The sequence below is a fragment of the Mesoplodon mirus genome (assembly GCF_964341445.2).
Source record: "Mesoplodon mirus genome assembly, chromosome: 15".
In the NCBI taxonomy this organism is placed as follows: Eukaryota; Metazoa; Chordata; class Mammalia; order Artiodactyla; family Ziphiidae; genus Mesoplodon; species Mesoplodon mirus.
The window spans coordinates 73,922,089-73,942,478 of NC_138991.1; the positions used below are offsets into that span (position 1 = coordinate 73,922,089).

Here is a 20,390-nt window from a genome sequence, read left to right on the forward strand (position 1 = left end):
TATATTTAAACAATATCTCTTCTTGCTTTCAGAACTACATAACTTTAAAATATTGTGGTTTCTCTTGAAGTTCTAAATTTTATTTCTAAAATTTCTTGCTCCTCCAGTTCATGCTCAATACTTTTAAAAAATTTATTATTGATATATAAATGTTAACTATCTCAGATGTAGACAGATATATAACAATGAACCCTCAAATACCTACCCCTCAGATTCAATCATCATCATCATTTTGCCAGACTGCATTATCTTCCCAATCCCATATATATATATGTAATCATTAAACCATTAGTGGGAAAACTTAACAGAGCTGCCACAAAGAGTTGGTCATCTTTCTCAAAACTTCCTGTTTACTGTACCTAACAGTATTGTTAGGGACAGTGTGAATCCGAAAATCCCTTTTCCAGAATTATTTTCTATTCTGGACACCTTCCCTCAGTCCTCTGTACTTGCCCGGGGTTCCTATTTCTCAAGGAAAACTCAAATGAATCCCTGAGCCCCACACCTAGTCCCTGAAGTTCTGAGAGGTGACACTCTTTAATCCATCAACTATTAATAAGTGGGCAAAAGTATTTTTAATGGATATGTGAATTAGGCAGGGAAGTAGTATAGAAGGAAGAGAAAATACTTGAAAGAGAAAAGAGCCAGAGGGCGAGTCACATGACTGTCAGTGGAAGGAAAGAAAGGATAGAAAATATAGAGCGCATTTATTCCAAGTATTGTCACATTAAATGTTGTAGACCCAAAGATATTGATGGACTTTGTAATCACTGATTTAACACTAGGGATTTATAATTACAAGTTTCAGATGGTTTCTGAAGTGTATTTTTCTCTTCTAAGTACACACAAAAAAATTTTAAGTACTGATCAAATGTATTTTCTCTTTGAAATTTGCCTCAATGGTGATCAAAACCTGAGATGCAGTTAATTGTTTCACTGAACAGCTGGTATCATTCTTTAAGTAGCCTTCACAAAAAGTCCATTCTTTTGGAACATTATCCTTTAATCTTTCATTAATGGTAAAATGTTAAACATTTCCCTTTTTGCTATGATTGTTTATTTAATATTTTTTTACTGTGTTCCTCTCCTTTTCTAGGTCATGCAAATTGATACTTTTGTGATAGCATTTGATCTTTCAAGGAGGGCTGATGTTCTTGATAAATTATCAGCTTGTTAGTCAAGTTGAAGTTTTGATTATATGGGGCACAGCTTTGAAATGGGATTTCCTCTCATCATAACTTACCTGAAAATATTCCTCTTCATTCGGCTGAACAGAGGAGAAAGTTTTATTAATTAAAGAGATAATTAATGTCACCAAATCAAATAACTCAGCTCGAAAGGTTTTGTTGTTTCTTTCTTGGTTTTTTCAAGCTTGCTTTTTCTTTATAAGGGTGCTGTATATAAAAACCTCAGAAGGGAGATCAGAATAACCATCCTAAGTCATTAAGCACTGTTGGCCCAGCATTTATCTAAATAAATAAGAATGTAAGTTGTTTCCTTGCTCAGAAGCTGGCTGAAAATTTGCTAAGTGATTGATTTGATGCTAATTTTCTGCATGAAGTTCTTATCTTCTTCAAGGCCTGTATGAAAGGAAAATAAATTCAGCCAAAATGACGGAGCCCTATGTAGATTTTGTTTTGAATTCAGAAAGTTTGGAAATCTCCTTTGCCCAGCAGGACTAGATCTCCAAGGGACCCATACTTATGATATCACAAAGAAGGCAACTTGCTCTTAAAAGACTGCAGAATTTCTCTATGTCCACATCCCAGTACTTTTTGAGGATAGAACTGAAATAACATATTCATGGCAGGCGCCGCCATGTGGCTCACTCGAACAGTCCTCTCTGTCAGTGTTCAGTGCGGAGAAAGTCCACGCTGTGACCCTCAGCTAGGTTTCTGCCCCAGCCCTGGTTGGCACTGTTGTGTTTTGATTTTGCCAAACCACCCTCTTCATTTCAATGTGTTCATGAATTGAGGAGAAGGATGAGATTTTACATTTCAATATGTGATTCATGGGATGATTGGAGGAAATAAAGGGAGAATTGTGACACATAAAAATGTGTTACTGAATGACAGTGTGACAGAAAGAGCTCTTGACTTAGGACCATAAGTCTTTTTTCCAGCTTTATTGAGATATAATTAACACACAATATTGTGTAAGTTTAGGTGCACAGCATGTTGATTTGTTACATTTATATATTGCAAAATGATTACCACCAGATTGTTAGCTAACGCCTCCATCACCTCACATAATTATCATTTCTTTTTTGTGGTGAGAACATTTAAGATCTACTCCCCTAGCATTTTTCCAATATATAATACAATATTATTAACTATAATCACCATGCTATACATTAGATCCCCAGAACTTATCTTGTACCTGTAAATTTATACCCTTTGACGAACATCTCCCCATTTTTCCCACCCTCCAGTCCCTGGTAACCACTACTCTAATATCTGTCACTATGAGTTCAGCTTTTTTTAAATCACATATAAGTGATATCATGCAGTATTTGTCTTTCTCTTTCTGACTTATTTCACTTAGCATAATACCATGAGGATGGGACTTCTCTGGTGGCGCAGTGGTTAAGACTCCACACTCCCAATGCAGGGGGCCCAGGTTCTATCTGTAGTCAGGGAACTATATTCTACATGCATGCCACAACTAAGGAGCCCACCTGCTGCAACTAAGACCCAGCACAACCAAATAAATAAATTAATATAATATAATATAATATAATATAAAAAAATACCGTGAGGATCTGAGGATCATAAATCTTTATGCAGAAATACTCTCTTCACAACCTTTGGGCAAGTTATTTCACCTCTCTGGGCCTTTCTGGGTTGAAGGACTTCAACTCATACCAGTTTCTAGTAAGAATAAAAGGCAACTTTACCTAGAGATTATCATACTAAGTGAAGTAAGCCAGACAGAGAAAGACAGATATCATATGATATTGCTTATATATGGAATCTAAAAATATGATGCAAAGGAACTTATTTACAAAACAGAAATTGATCCACAGATGTAGAGAACAAACTTATGGTTACCAAAGAGGAAAGGAGGGACGAGGGATAATTTAGGAGTTTGAGATTAACATATACACACTACTATATATAAAATAGATGACGAACAAGGACCTACTGCATAGCATGGAGAACTCTACTCAGTTTTTGTAATAATCTATAAGGGAAAAAAATCTGAAAAAGAATATATATACATATATATCTCCAAATCATTTTGCTGTACACCTGAAACTAACACAAGATTGTCAATCAGCTATACTTCAATAAAAATTTAAAAATTAAAAAAAAAGAATAAAAGGCAACTTTGTTTTTAAGTCATTCTAACTCTAATTCTTTTGATATTATGCTCTAAAATCTCTAGCTAAAACTAAATATTTCAACATTTATTATTATCCAGGACCCCAAATTACGTGAACTTCTGGATGTGGGGAACATCGGGCGCCTGGAACATCGCATGATAACAGTGGTGTATGGGCCTGACTTAGTTAACATCTCCCATTTGAACCTCGTGGCTTTCCAAGAAGAAGTGGCCAAGGTATGTGGATTGAAACTTCTGGAGCTTGTCACCTCAATCTGAATCCGTATGATATTGTCCTGATTCCTATGAAAGACTTTGAGTTTTTGTCATATTTAGCATGTGTTAAAATTCCATCTAAAAATCATTCTGCTGCCAAGTAGAAGTGTAATTCAAACACTTCTAAGTAATGGCATTGGCTTAGAATAATGGATATTTTACATTAGAAAATAAGGCATTTGAAATAATTTATTTGCAAAAGAAAATATAGATGAAACCACATTCCATTTCACCTAAACCTCTTATCCCAACCCATTTTCTCTTAGCCTTACCATCTTCTTTCCATCCCTTTCCTAGAGGGCAGACATTTAAGTACCTATTAACTTCTTTTACCATGTGCACACTTAACCCATGATTACACACATAGTAGCTGCTCAATTAATATGAGAAAGAATGAAAAGTTTAAAATTTTAAATAGCAATTTTAAATAATAATAAATATTCATTCAGCCATGGACTAGAAAGGTGAATTAGGCATGGCCCTCTCCATTAAGGAGTTGCTAGTTTACTAAGATAGTGGGTCTTTCAGATGCATACAGAAATAACCAGAACAAAGGCAAGATATATCAAACAAGAAGCTATGAACTTCTGGGAAACTTGGACTCAAGTTTGATGCTTTCTCTAAAAATGTCCAACTGCCATTAGAAGAGAACTGAAATGAACATATTGAAAGAAAAGATTTCTTTTCCCATGTTTATGGTTTATAAGATACTAGTGATGATCCTGACCCTTCATACAATTTCTTTCCAGAGTTAAGAATATGAATCTAGGAACACTTTGAAGTCTGCATATCATGTCTGTGCCCTTACACAGTTCTCATATGACGGATCAGAACTATGGGGTCATGTCAGGCCAGTGTTCATTGCCTGAGCATTATGATCTATAATTTTTTAAGCCTCAGTGCTCTGATATTTTTTTGAGCTACACCAGATAATCTGACCTGACCTCTAATTCTTTAGTGATTACGGTAGAGGTTTATTCCCAAAAGTTGCATAACATCAACTTCAATTCTTATAATGGAATAAATAAAATGCCAACTAGTTTTGACACACTGAGGTCTTTAGAAACTACTCATCAAGGCTGTGTTACAAACCCCATCTATTTTCTCTCTTTAAGAACCAAGTCACCCATTTACTTCTATGGTATCATTTATGCTTGGAGAGAGACTTCTGTTCAGTGAAACATTGTCTGCGTGACAGCATCGTACTTGCTTGCAATCACTCTTATTCTGGTACCTGCTGGTATTCTGTTGAGTGTATACACTTCACTTCTCAATATATGTATGGATGGTTGGATGGATGGATGAATATAGATAAACAAGTACTAAATATTTCTAAAATATTTTAAAAACATCATTCCTGAAATACAGTCATATTCAGTTTTTTTAAAAAAATGACCAATTCATGATATTCATTAACTCTCAGTTAAAAGCATTCACTAAATGACAGTGACTTTCAGGGAGGCTTTTACTGTGAGTGAATATAGCTTTATATTACAAACCAATCTGCATATCTTATATTGCATTAAACCTTTGTGTGGTTGAGTTGAAAACATTATAATTTCCTCCTCTCTTTAATTTCCTGTGGGCTTCTGCTCACTAATTGCCTTTAGGGATTTTGATTACTGAGCCCTGTAGTATTCCCTCTCAGAACTGAATCTATAGACGTTTTTCCAGCAGCTACTTGCTTAGTATAATTAATGAAGATACAGAATATGTTTTGCCTTCCCAGACTGTGATATTCTATAGGACAATTTTCCTCAATTGAAATTGCTCAGCCAGAAGATTAAAATTTGCAAACACCATGTACTCTGAAAACTTAATTTCCACCCTTTTAATTGTCAGCACTGTCTCATAACATCACACCTTCTGTTTAGTCTTCGGAGCCAACATACCTAGTACCTTGCATAGTGCCAGCACCAAAGTAAACAGTTTCCTTCATTATGTATAACACCCGACAGGAACCTGAGTTTCTTTGAAAGTCAAATGTCTTCAGAAAAAAATTGTTTACCAAGGGATTCTGGCTCATTCATTGATTCAACACACATTCGTCAGGTGCCTTCTGTGTTCCAGTGTCAGGGACACAGCATTCTGGAGGAAATAAAAAGATAAATCACGATGATGAAGTACACTTACTGTACTGTACAGACCTAAGATGGAGGTCTGTGTGGAAGGATATAGCAGGAGGAGAGGGTATGAGGATGGGGGAAGGGGATTATTTCTTCATGGAGTGCTCAGAGAAGGCAAAAATCTGAAGAAAGTTGCAACAATATCATAGATTCCTGAGAAATCTCTTGAGTCGATTAAAATTGTTTTTTATCGGAACCAGGACTTCAGCTTTCCTAAATATATTATTCCAGATTTGCGTGCTTTCTTTCTTACATAAATCACTTGATATTGATTTTTTTATTTATTCTTTAAGACAAGTGACTCCTTTCAAAGGTGGATTGGGGGAAAACTGTCTTTCAATTTTTCCCTCTGTAGTTGGACTAGAAGAGTGGTATCTTTTGCAGTTAAGTAAAAGTCACTCTCCTTGTTATGCAGCATGATTTGCCAACTCTCTGTGTCGTAAAGATGGACTTTCCCTGATCCCTCGAGGGATACCTCCCTTTAATATACCTGAAAAATGTGTGGTTTGTTTCACATTTGCCCTCTGAGTCTCACACTTATTCCTGCATCTCCTGCTACCCTGAGGACCAATGAACACATCCACATTTGCTACTCCTGGAACTCCTGGACTTCAACCCCCCTCTCCAGGATGCCCTGAGCCCTCCTCAGAGCTTCAGGGGGGAGGTGAATACCATCATCCTTCCCTTTACTCTCCCACTGTTAATTCCCAACAGTCCTCCATGCACAGCTATGTGAATCCTGGCAAAGGTGGAGGTACCAGCAAAGGAAACTAGCAAAGGCAACAGATGTCGATTTCTTGTATTGTGATGTAGGCTTCTGAAGGACTTTGGCTTTTATTTTGGGAGATGGAAGCCATTGGAGGGTTTTGAGCAGATGGTGGACTTGGTCTGACTTAACTCTTTAGTCAATAATGGACCGCAAGGGCAGAGGCAATATTGGAAGCAGGGAGATAAGGTAAAAAAACTACAGAAATATTTTAAGTGGGTTATTAGTATCTTGGGCCAAGGGGGAGCTATGTAGGAGATAAGAAGGGGTCTGAATATCTATATCTACATCTACTTAAAGGAAGAATCCAGAGCATAACAATCACAATTGTATGTTGCATGTGAGAGAAAGAGAAGAATCAAGGATGATGTTAGAGTTTTGGTCCAAGAGACAGGAAGGATGGAAATGCCACTTACTTCATAAGGAAAGTTTAAAGTAGAACACATTTGGTGGTATACAACAAGGCTTCAGCTTTGATTATGTTCAATTTGAGATTATTATTAGATATCCAAAGAAACATGTTGAGTAGGCAGTTAGATATATGAACCTGGGGTTCAATGCCAAATATAATGCAACAGTTTGAAAGTCATCAGGTTATAGATAGTATTTAATGAGACAGGATGAGCTCAGTCAGGAAGTGACTGTAGATAGAGAAGATGTCCAAGACCTGAGTCATTGATACTCCAACATGAAGAGATTGAGGAGATAAGAAAGAATCAGAAAAAGTAGGCTGAGAAGGAGTAGCCAGTGAGGTGGCAAAGAGGCCAGTATGTGTGTTTGGGAGCCAGGTAAGCAAAGTGTTTCAAGAAGAAGAGAGTGATCAACAGGATCAAATGCTACTCATAGGTCAAGTAAGATGAAGGCCAAGAATTGATGGGTGGATTTAAGGATATAGAGGTCATTGGTGACCTTGATTAGAGCAACTACAGTGGAGTAGCAGGGTCAAAGTCTATTGGAGAGGTCTCTGGGGAATATCAGTAGAGGCAAATTAAGAAACCAAAAGAGATTGCTCTTGTGAGAAGTTTTGATGTAAAGGGCAGGGGAAAAATGAGAAAGATGCTAGAACGGGGAAGTGAGACCAAGAGATAGTTTTTAAGATGGGCGAAACCACAAAATACATGTATGCTTGTGGGAATGATCCTGTGGAGGGAAAACAATGTAAGCGAGTCAGAGAATTGCTAGAGCATGTCCTTGAGCGGTCGAGAGAGTGGTAGGATCTAGTACAAGGCTCAGTAAACTACAGCCTGAGACCAAGTCTGACCCACCACTTGTTTTTATAAACAAAGTTTTATTGGAACATAACAATGCCTATTTGTTTACAAATTATCTATGGCTGCTTTCACTAGACATAGTTGAGTAGTTATGGCATAGAACATATGGAGTACAAAACGCTCTGGTCCTTTACCAAGAAAAAGAAAATTGTTGACTCTCTCTTATTCACAAATAGAGGGGCTGTGCTCAGACAGGAGCAAGGGCATTAAATCAATAAGAGGAGGAAAACTGGAGTCCATCAGTAGAGATGCTGGTAAATCATCCATGTAATAGAGGGAACTGTAGATGTTTTTTGATTGCTTCTGTTTTCTCAGTGCCAAAGACAGAAGTCAGTAGCTGAGAGTAAGGACTATTAAATCCTCAAGGCTTTTTTCCACACCAGTTGGCGAATTTCTTTAAATATCTGACTGGTAAGGTTAACACGGACTGCAAAATACAGATCATTTACATCAGCTCCAAAAAACAGTGCCATTTGAACAAGTTAACTGATTTATCAGGTCAATGCAAAGTTTTCTATTGGTCAAGAAGTCTGAAGATAAAATAATTCTCTTCTTCCTGCCCAGTTCTAATCCCCTTTCTAATATTGTGCTTTCCTTTGAGGTGGGAGACTACATAGAGATGTCTAATTGTGCCTACTTCTTCCTGCAGTCATGCAGCCTAAACACCATTGTGTAGGTTAAAACAGATTGCTCTGAGCCAGGAGCAGGGTTCACAGGATTGCCATATGCTGATGTTTACTGTCAGGTCTCAGGGATCCAGTATGTAACTCATGGGAGATCACTCTTCATCAAGAGAATTTCAGTAAGAAATGAATCTGTCTCAGGATTAGTAAAGAGGAATCTCTGTGTGCAAAGGCAACAGAGGTGGAGACTTCCCTGTTTGGATTTAGAAATCTAAAATGATTTTCAGCATGTCTTCCCTCTGGGTTCTGGTCCCTGGAGGCTCACCCTGTCACCCACCTGCCCAATTCCTATCCCAGATCCTTGTTCAATCCAATGGCCTATCACCCCGAGAGACAGGATTTGAGATTCCAGCTCTGATATTCAGTTCTAATTGGTTAGATATTCTGATAGGCCCCCTGGGTAGATACATTGTCGAACCACCACCCAGTTTGGCAAATTTCAGCCCAGACATTGTTTCAGTGTATTAAAATGCATTGGATTATGACAGCAAGGACCCAGGGGGTTAAGATTGAGATGTCTAATGACAGAGCCATGAAGGGGAAATTTCATGTCCACTTCTCTGCACAAGAATTGAAAGACGTCATTGTTTCCAATCCTTAATATTTTACACACTGAATTATCTTGAGCATTTATAAATTGGAAAAACAAAATAAAAAATATTTTTTTGTTTAGCCATGCTACTCGTAGGGACTTGACCTGATTTTTTTTAACTTTGATTGAAATATAATATACACAGAAAAGTGCACAAGCTGTAACTATATAACTTGATGAATTTTTGAAAAAAAGCACACACCCATGTGAGCAGCACCCCAATAAAGAAACAGAGCATCACCAACACCCCAGGTGTCTACCCTATTAACACACCCTATTTTAACTTGCAACTTTATAAATAAGTTTTACCTGTTTTTAAAATTTCTGTAAATGAAATCATAGACTACGTTTTCTTTTTGGTCTGACTTCTATTACTCAAAATTTATATTTATGAGATTCGTCTACATTTTGCATGTGGTTGTACTTTGTTCATTCTCTTTGCTAAATAGTATACCATAATTTATTTATCTATTCTATAGTTGATGGACATTCAGGCAGTTTCCAGTTTGAGGTTATTACAAATAGTGTTGTTATAAATCAAAACTACAACAAGGTAGCAACTCACACCAGTCAGAATGGCCATCATTAAAAAGTTTACAAGTAACACATGCTGGAGAGGGTATGGAGAAAAGGGAACTCTCCTACAGTGTTCTCCTACAGGGAATGTAAATTGGTGCAGCCACTATGGAAAACAGTATGAAGGTTCCTTTAAAAACTAAAAGTAGAGTTGCCATATGATGCAGCAATCCCACTCCTGAGCATATATCCAGAGAAAACTATAATTCGAAAAGATATATGCACACCAATGTTCATAGCAGCACTACTTACAATAGCCAAGACATAGAAGCAACCTAAACGTCTATCAACAGATGAATGGATAAAGAAGATGTGTTTTATATATGTGTATATATATATATATATATATATATATATATATGTATATGTATGTATATATTCACACACACACACACACACAGTGCAATATTACTCAGCCATAAAAAAGAATGAAATAATGACATTTGCAGCAACATGGATGCACTTAGAGATTACGTACTAAGTGAAGTAAGTCAGAAAGAGAAAGACATGGACTTACCCAGTGGTCCAGTGGTTAAGACTTTGCGCTTCCAATGAAGGGGGCGTGGGTTCAATCCCTGGTTGGGGAAGTAAGATCCCACATGCCATGCGGTGTGGTTAAAAAATTTAAAAAATAAAATAAAATAAAATAAAAAGAAAGACAAATACCATATGATATCATATGTGGAATCTAAAATATGGTACAAAATGAACCTATTTATGAAACAGAAACAGACTCACAGACATAGAAAACAAACTTATGGTTACCAAAGGGGAAAGTGGGTGGGGGAGGGATAAATTAGGAGTTTGGGATTAGCAGATACAAACTACTATATATAAAATAGATAAACAAAAATGTCCTACTGTATAGGATAGGGAACTATATTCAATATTCTGTGATTAAACCATAATGGGAAAGAATATGAAAATATATATATATATATGTAACTGAATCACTGTACACCAGAAACTAAAACAACATTATAAATCAACTATACTTCAATTTAAAAATAAAAAACAAACAGTGTTGTTATAAACATATGCCTTTCTGTGAAGTATGTAATTGATGGTCATAGGTCTTCCTATGTCTAGCCTTGATGGATATTGCCAATTTCCCAAACTGGTTGAGCCAGTTAGTTTTCTAAATGTTAATTCACTCATGCAAAAAAAAATCTTTAACAGAGGATCTCTGTCTGTTAAATTATTAGATTTTGAAGTAACTGTCACAGAATAAATGTGCTCTCCAAAAATATGTTCTATAAACTGACATCAGTTTTCAGTAGCTATTTCAGAATTTGGGGGTAACCTCTGTCACCTCTGCAGGTATGAATATCATAGGCAATCTAGTTTACTCATTTGGGGAGTGTGATCTGGGATTTCCTGGAAGTTTACCTTAACTGCATCCACACCATTTGCTTGCCCACCATCCAAATAACTTGCAAGCTCTCTGAATTTCCTAATTAGCTCTCATATCTCTTTCCTCATCCTGCTCCCCCCGCCCATCTTGTTCAAGTTCTTGATGGGTCCCATCTGTAGATGCCTTCTACCTCCTTTCCTAGAATCCTCTCTTTGCTCTCCAACTCTGTGTGTCTATCTGCTAGGAATGATCCTAAAAAAACCTCAAACCTGATCATGCTTCAAGTAATTTTCATTGCATATTACCCACAAAATGAAGTTTTCTGCCCATATCATTCAGTCATTCATTTAATGAACAAATATTCATTGAGGGTGTAGTATGTGGCAAGTACTAGGGATTTATCCGTGACCAAAACAAACATAGCCTCTGCCCTTAGGTGCCAGTGAATCACCACTTGGACCCTAGCACCATTCTGCCTCAACTGTTCTTAACCACCTGTGATTCTTTCTTCCTTTATAATGGCAATTCTTTGCCCTCAGAAGTGTGTGCTTTCCTAGATGTCCCTTCTCATTCTGTCCAGGAGAATTTCCAAGCCTCCGCAGGGACTCAGTTTACTCATCCATCTCCCCTTCTATTTCATGTGTTCCACGAAAAACTGATGGTTCCTTCCTGTTCTTTGATGAACCCTATGCATATTTGCTATTGCATTTCTCACACTTTAATTATCTGTCAGTGTGTCTGACACCCTACCCTGGATTTGTGAGCCGCTTAAAATCAGAAAACATAGCTTACTCATTTGTGTTCCCAAGATCTATCTTAGTGCTTAGCTGGTATTAGGCACTCAATAAATGTGTGTTTTGGCAGAAAAATAAAAAGAAAGAAAGGAAAAAGGAGGGAGAGGGGAAGGGAAGGAGCAAGAAAGGGAGAAAGAGGCTTATGAATTCTTGAAAGCAATTGATAGATCATGAAAAATTGTAGAGCCATGGAGACTTTGAGCATCATACACTCCAATATCCTCATTTTTGAGTCCAGAAAATTGAGGCTTCTGAGCTAGTTGCTCCAAGGTCCCTTCCCCCCAGCACTGAACTCTCCCCAAGGTTTGCCAGGATTCTTGGTGGCTTCCAACCTCTTCATCTTTCCTGATCCCAACCTTGTTCCCACTCAAGTTCATTGTCACTGTCATCTCCCTCTACCCACCAGTTACCACATGTTTTCTGGAGAAAAGAGAAAATATCTTCAGCTGGACAAATAATTGAGGCCTTTTAGGGGAAGGAATAAGAGAAGGTGCCACAAAGGGGGTGGGGGCTTTTTTTAAGAAAAAGAAATTATAGTCTACTAAATGAAATAGAAAAGAGAAAGAGGGACTAGTGAAGCGTCCTGCCACAGCCTCCTCTGGCCATTCCTGATATAGAACTTGATTCCTCAAAAACCTTGGGACTTTTCTTAGACTGTCCTTCAAATTAATAATATAGATATTTAAAACTGACCTCAATAGACACAAAGTTCTTACATTTCTTTTTATTCTGAGACATGTACATTGAGATAATAATTTTCAAACACTAACAGATATTCTGTACAAAATGTGAAGTTGATATCATTTCCTTTTTGAATTTAGCACCAACTTATGGTAAGTGAGCAATGGATATGTCTTGCTTTTCTTTAAATGAAAATGATTAAGAAAAAGAGAATGAGGTTCCATATATTCTTTTCAGCAATGTATTTTGGGACATAATGGAAAACTGTGCTGATCTCCTTGGGGGTAGTCTATGTGTGCCAAAAATATTGCCATATTGAATATATATTGCTTTTTACACATGTGAAAAGTTAGCCCTCTTGGTTATTGTGTTTTATGTGATCTTCATTCACTGCTATTCCTTGCCTTCTCATATGCCTATGTCATCTTAGGATATTCCCCCCACCCAATCATAAATAAGGACCAAGTTCTTGACTGGTCAATACATTGCACTGTTAGTCTTGGGATTTTACAGTTGTGGATGTCCTTTGTTGGAAAATGAGATTTACCCCCACGTTCTGCACTTGAGTTTTGGATGAGCGTGGGGCAGGTGAAAGATGTACATTATAAACTTTCAACTTGTGGAAGTGTTACCCATCTGGAACATCCATATAAAAGTTTAAAAGTTCAAAAGTAAAAACATAAAATAAATAAAATAAAATAAAAAAGACATTCATTAAAAAAAATAGAGGGGAAACAAAAGGCAACTCAGATGATAATCTCTTCTTACACTCAGATAAGAACCAGCAATTGCAATTATGTTGATTGTGGAAGAAATCACCCTTGCCCACCTTCCCCTGCTGTCTCTTCTCATTCCTTAAACAAGAGCTTCTTTTGAACCAGGCATTGTTCAAGGATGCCATGAAAATGAATTAATGCTTAACTTAAGGGAAAGTACATATGCAAGGACACAGAAATGATCATGATTTCAGACTGTGGGCTACTGTTAGTCCACTTTCCCCAGGAAAAAAGACAGGAAACTGCTTAAGCAGCAGCATCTTCACTTTTCTTCCATCCATTCCATAACACAGAAATAAGCTGCTTCCCACTCGTTCCTCTGCCTCCCTGTCTTCTGAGCCTGGCAGCTGAGAAAGCCCTAATTGTATTATCTGCATACCTTACCTTAAAGCAGGCACAAAGATACATTTAAAAAAATCAGGGCTTCCCTGGTGGCGCATGATTAAGAATCCTCCTGCCAATGCAGGGGACCCTAGTTCGAGCCCTGGTCTGGGAAGATCCCACATGCCATGAAGCAACTAAGCCTGTGTGCCACAACTACTGAGCCTGTGCTCTAGAGCCCATGAGCCACAACTACTGAAGCCTGAGCAGCCTAGAGCCCGTGCTCCACAACAAGAGAAGTCACCGCAGTAGAAGCCCGTGCACCGCAATGAAGAGTAGCTCCACTCGCTGCAACTAGAGAAAGCCTTTGTGCAGCAACAAAGACCCAACACAGCCAAAAATAAATAAATAAAGAAAAAAATTTAAAAATCACCATAATTTTTTATTATGAATACACAATGATGAAGAGAATGGATAGGTCACTAAGACATGACATAAAGGAAGAAGAAATCTAAGAAAATTTGGCTTACATGTTTAATTACTGTGGAAAAATACCTGCTATCCTTTGAAAGTGGCATGTTGACCTGTTTCATCTAATGCCTTAATGTCAGTTGTTATGTTTAGGTTTCCAATGCATTAAATGCTCCCAAGGAATAAGATGTTCCTAAGAATAAAACATTTTTTTTGAAAATACTTTAAAATAATCTTCCTATTGGCTATATAATAATAATCATTCATTCATTCACTCAACAAATACTTAATTTCCTACTGTGTACCAGGTACAATGTTGACTGCTGGGGATAAACTAAATAGACAAAAATGATTGTCTTCATGAAGCTTACCTAATGGTGGGTGTAAGGTGATGATAACAAAATAAATAAGATGGTGATAGGTGCCAGGGGGAAATAAAGCAGGGAAGAGAGATAGAAAGTGTTTCAGGGGTGTGTGTATTTCAATTTTAAATAAGTTGGTCACATAAGGTTACACTGATATGATGAAGAAAACCATGAAGATGTTGGAGTGTGTCAAGTGGTTATCATGGAGGAGAGTGATGCTGAGATAGATGTGACACAGTGTGTTGGTGGAAGAGAGTGATAAGCAGGGAGGAGAACAGGGAGAGGTGAGAGGAAGAGGCTGGGGGATGTGACAGGTGACCCAAATAGTGGTGGGTGGCCACTGTGAGAATTTGGTTTTACTCTCAGTGACACAGGTATCTATTACATCATTTTGAGCAAGGGATGGATTTGGGTGATGTATTTTAACAGGATTGTTCTGGTTGCTCTGTTGAAAAGCCACAGTAGGGCTATAGAAACAGAAACAAGGAGAGCAGAGTGCTTGGGTTAGAGATGGTGAGAAATGGTTAGATTCTGGATGTATTTTGAATGTGAAGCCAAAAGAGTTACTGAATGTATCAGATACATGAAATAAGAGAAAGAGGGAGCTAGGGATGATCTCAGGGCCTTTTGGAATTTCATTTATTGAGAGAGGGAGTGAGTTAGGAAGGGAAAATCAGAAATTTGGTTTTGGACATAAAATTTAAAGCAGTGTTAGCCCAAAACAGCAAAATGAGCACAGGTGTGATCTCTTATCTCTCTTGAGTTACTGTGAATATGATGATAGAAGAATATAAATACACAATGATGAAGAGAATGGATAGGTCACTAAGACATGACATATTTTAGTAAGTTTGCAGGAGAAGAAAATGGAAAGAGGAAAGTGTCTGATAGAGTCAAGAAGACCACAGTCTAGGTTACATAGAGAGTTACAGCCAAGAAAGCTCCTGACCTACTCAGAAACAATTGAGACATACTCTAGACTCGAGTTCTACCAGCCCAGCAGAACACGGAGTAAGAATTGGGGGTGAGAAAACTAACCTTCCACTCCTTCCTCCTGATGCTCATGTAGAATTAATCAATAACCGATTACTTCCTGGGTCAAAGATCTGAATGTCTGTCTTTTATGAAATTGAACAAATAATTTGAAAAATATGGTGGCTAGCATTGGAGTTCAGGATCCAGAGTAAAGCTCTTCTCATTCTAGCATTTGTGGGTACTACACCATGGTGGCTGGCACCCACATGCTCACTGGGAAAGAAGTCTGCAAACTGGTCAGTCTCACTCCCACACCCAGAGCTCCCAGTTGGCCCTCCTATTGCCCCATCTAAGATGTGAACTAACAATAAAACATCCACAGACTGTAGAGAAATGCTACAATACTGAATGACAAAGGAAGCCAAGATGAACAAAAAGAGAATAATAGACACACAGGATAATTAAAGAAACAAATAATTAAAATAAAAAATGAGAAAATATCTTCAGAGAGAATTTAAAATATATTTTATCCTTAAGAAAATAACAAGGACTTCCCTGATGGCACAGTGGTTAAGAATCCACTTGCCAATGCAGGGGACACAGGTTCAATCCCTGGTCCAGGAATATCCCACATGCTGTGGAGCAATTAAGCCCATGTGCCACAACTACTGAGCCCGTGCGCCACAACTACTGAGCCCGGGTGCCACAACTGCTGAAGCCCGTGCACCTAGAGCTGGTGCTCTGCAACAAAAGACGACACTGAAATAAGAAGCCCACGCACTGCAACCAATAGTAGCCATGAGGGTTTTGGACAGAACCACTTCAATAATATGGTTGAGTGACATGAACACTATGGAAAGGATGCTTTGGGTATTTCATATTGGGGCATTTGATGGACATTTTCTCAGTTGTGAAAATTAGCAATGACTCAGGAAACTAGCTGGAGAGAGAGATGGGTGTCTCCTCAGCTGATGCTCAAAATATGTGAGACTCACAAAGATACAACTGAAAACCTCTCATCATGAAAACATAACCAAAGCAAACATTTTTCTCTTTTCTTCCACTCTGCGCCAAGGATGTTGCACTTTCGGGTGTTTTATTTCTTTCCATTTGAAGAATTCTCTTAAGGTTCATTTTAACTTGATATCACCACATTAAACTTTTCCCATTGGGCAGGAGAATATCAAAAGGTGTTAGAACAGGGCTAGGGATATACTAGACCGTTAGCTCTCAAAACGTGGATCCTTACATCCACATCTCGTACACTGCACTTCCAGGCATGTAAACTCTTCCTTAGACCATCAGGATAGAGCAGTGCTTCACTTACCCAGGGAAAGATAATTGGGCAAGAATCTTCAGAATACAGCCCAAAACATAAAACAAAGCATAAAGCATATCTATAAAGCCAATGCAGATGCTCTAAGCCCTAAAATTAAAGTTTCTGTACTTTATTAACTGGAAAGTCCCCTCAGCCCCATGCTAAACACAGGACTGTGAGTTCTTATAACTTATTCCAGCATAGTTCAAATTACAAGAGGAAATGTGTAAAGCTATTATCCAAAACCCTGTAGCAAACCATGATGAATGAATACTTATGACAATGAAGAAGACATAAAAATTAATTTCACAAACAATAAATTATAAAGCATGGATGTAATTCTGTTTCATTTACACATTCATTCATTCATGCAGTCAACTCAGGTCAACAAGTATGGATTTATTCCCCAGTGTATAAAAAACTGGCTGCAGGGCTTCCCTGGTGGCGCAGTGGTTGAGAGTCCACCTGCCAATGCAGGGGACATGGGTTCATGTCCCAGTCTGGGAAGATCCCACATGCCACGGAGCGGCTGGGCCCGTGAGCCATGGCTGCTGAGCCTGCGCATCCGGAGCCTGTGCTCCGCAACGGGAGAGGCCACAACAGTGAGAGGCCCGCATACCGCAAAAAAATAAAAAACAAACAGACAAAAAGCTGGCTGCAGAACTATGAGATCTCACACAAGTTGTGGGATGATGCACATCCTTTTCTTCCTACTCCTATGAATGGTTATATGCAGTGTTTTCTATACTCCTCCAGTTACAATGATTTGATTGTCATGGACACTAATAAGTTCTTACTCAAATAGATTGTTCTAGAGGTAGACCAATCAGAGACCTTTCCCAGGATTTTTCATATTGGATATGAGGAAGTCAATCAGACTCTCTCTGGTGGTGGGAGGCGCCATATGTGACAACTCTTGGTGCAGTTGGTGGCCATGGGGAAGAAGTTGGTCAGTCAGGAAAAAAGTAATGACATCAGGAAGAGAGAGCAGTGAAAAAGCAATGAAGAGGTCTTCCCTGGTGGCGCAGTGGTTGAGAGTCCGCCTGCCGATGCAGGGGACACCGGTTCGTGCCCCGGTGCGGGAAGATCCCACATGCCGCGGAGCGGCTGGGCCCGTGAGCCATGGCCGCTGAGCCTGCGCATCCAGAGCCTGTGCTCCGTAATGGGAGAGGCCACGACAGTGAGAGGCCCGTGTGCCAAAAAAAAAAAAAAAAAAAAAAAAAGCAATGAAGAAATCCTCCCTGGTATCCAGACCACAGTTTCCTGATACTCTGCAAACTGCAGTTTGTCAAATTTTTCCTTCAGTTACAGGAAATACTCAGTGTCTTTGGCAAATTCTCCTATTTCCTAGGCTAGTTTGAGTTGTGCTTTTGGCAACTGTAGCCTAAAGTCATTTGAATAACATGCACCTTTCCTTGATATTACATTATATGAGTAATATGGATTCTAGTGTCCCAGTGCTGATAATACTGGGTTGTAATATGCTTCCTGGTATCAGTAATTATATTGTATTTGACAACTATTTCTCTTTGAATATGAGATCAACATTTTGACTATAAAATATAAATCTTCACTGCCACCCAAAACAGAGGAACTGTGCCGGAAATTTTGCCAAAATTCTAAATACTCTACATAGACCTGTAAACACAGTTACTTCTCAGACAGTCTTTTCTGCTTTTAATGAAAGCCTTTGCAGCTCATATTCCATCCTTCACCATGAAAAGATTCTTTACTGTGCCATTAAGACAAATGCACGGCAAGATGAATTCTGATGCCTGCCAGCAGGTGGGAGAACTGTGCTCAGCCATGCAACTCAACCCTGAATGAGCTGTGCATTGTTCCTTCTTACTCAAATCCCAACCTGCTACCTGATGATGAGCAGAGGTAATGGGAATGACACCCTTATAAATGATGGCAATAGGGGTTTGCCAATAAATTAAAAATAAATGGAAAGCTATTAAAAATTGTTAGGACTTTCATATGTCTCACAAATATTAAAATACCCTGTTTTAAATTATTATTTATTCCAGGAACCTTTTATTTAAAAAATACAATAGATTGAGACTTCCGAATCAGGTACTTTGGAAATACCTGCTTTTAGATTATTGTCATCTGTCACTCCTTTTACTTCATTAGGGTAACCATTGACTCATAATTGCTTATAAAATTATAGATTATAATTTTATATATATACCTACAGAGAGAGAAAGAGATTTGGTATTCCTTTTAGAATATTCTCATTTCCCCAAAGAACTCACTGAACAAATACATGTTTTTGAGGACAGAGTTCACATTCTGCCTTTTCTCTGTGACTCTAGATGCTTGGTATCAGGTCACAGCCATGGACTGGGTGCCTGGCATGCCACGATCACGGGTGACATTTACAAGACACAGTTACTATGTTTAATTTTGTTTCTATCAATAGGACTAAGACTGACCACCACCTTGTGCTTGAGCTTAAATCTCAAACAAACAAACAAAAAACCCTCCCCTTTTTAAAGACAGTGAGTACAAATACCCAAAGAAAAAATGGGTTAAGAATGTGAGCAGGAAATTTACAGAAAAGAAAAAGTGGAACAACCCTGACATATGTAAAACAAGGCTCAACCAGGCAGGTGAATCAGGGATGCCAATTAAGACCAATCCAAGGTCCCACACTGCATACATCAGATTTGCAAAAATTTTCTGAAAGGCTGATAATAGCAAGTTGTTTTTGAAAATGTAGGAAAGTACAAGCTCTCCTACACTGCCAAAAGGAACACAGAGTGTCCTTACTGCTTTGGTGAGCAAGCAGCTGCCTCTAGTACTGCTGAAGATGCATGGATCCTAAGAATACATCATGATAATAACCCTAGAGAAACTTCTGTCTGTGGCTTGAGTCAACAAAAAATAGGTTTGTGCAAATAAACATTTTTGAAGGAAAAAACTACATATGTTCATCAACAGAAGAATGAATTAGCTATACATTCTTATAGTGGAATAATATAGTAGTTAAAATTAATGACCTAGATCTACATGAGAAGCAAGGACACGTTTTAAAGACATAATGTTGATTGCAAATAGCCATTGGCCAAAAGATGCATACAGTATGATATGATTTATGTAATACTTTAAATAAACATATAGGAGTCCATACCAGGGACTGGCAAACTTTTTTCTGTAAAGGGCCAGCTAGTAAATACTTTGCCCCTTGGGAGTCTCTGTTGCAACTACTCTACTGGGCCACTATAACATGAAAGCAGCCATAGACAATACATAAGTGTTCCAGTAAAACTTTATTTAGAAAAACAGGTGACAGGCTGGATTTAGCCCTCAGGGGTTTGTTGAACCCTGATAAAGACCACTGTCCACAGAATCCATATGAAAATAGATAAGGTATTGATATCTGCTTTTCAAAATAGAGCTTGCTCCTGGGAAAGTGAGAAAAATGGAATCAGGGAGAAGCACACCATAGAATAAGTCTGCACTGCAGTGTCTTAAGAATATAATTTTTATAAAGCACGGAAACAAATATCACAAACTGGTAACATTTGTTAAATTTGGATATGTGTTAGTTACACTGTTCTATGCATTTTCAGGTATAACAGAGATACATAATGCTAGAAAAAGGAAAGATTAAAAAATACATTAAAATACTAAAGATAGCATGCATCAGAACAATGGGAAACAGAAATATCTGCAAGAATGATATTTCTTCCAGAAGGTTCTGTCTTAGTCTGTA

At 38.1% G+C, this 20,390-nt stretch overlaps 1 protein-coding gene across 2 annotated transcripts in view; it reads left to right on the forward strand.

Moving 5' to 3' along the window:
- Positions 1-20,390, forward strand: part of PLCB1 (phospholipase C beta 1) — a 692,285-nt gene that overhangs the window by 463,037 nt on the left and 208,858 nt on the right. For both annotated transcript variants that reach the window (XM_082644419.1, XM_082644420.1), the window contains exon 4: positions 3,424-3,561. In XM_082644419.1, the coding sequence (XP_082500545.1) occupies positions 3,424-3,561 (138 nt within the window). The remainder of the gene's footprint in view (positions 1-3,423; positions 3,562-20,390) is intronic.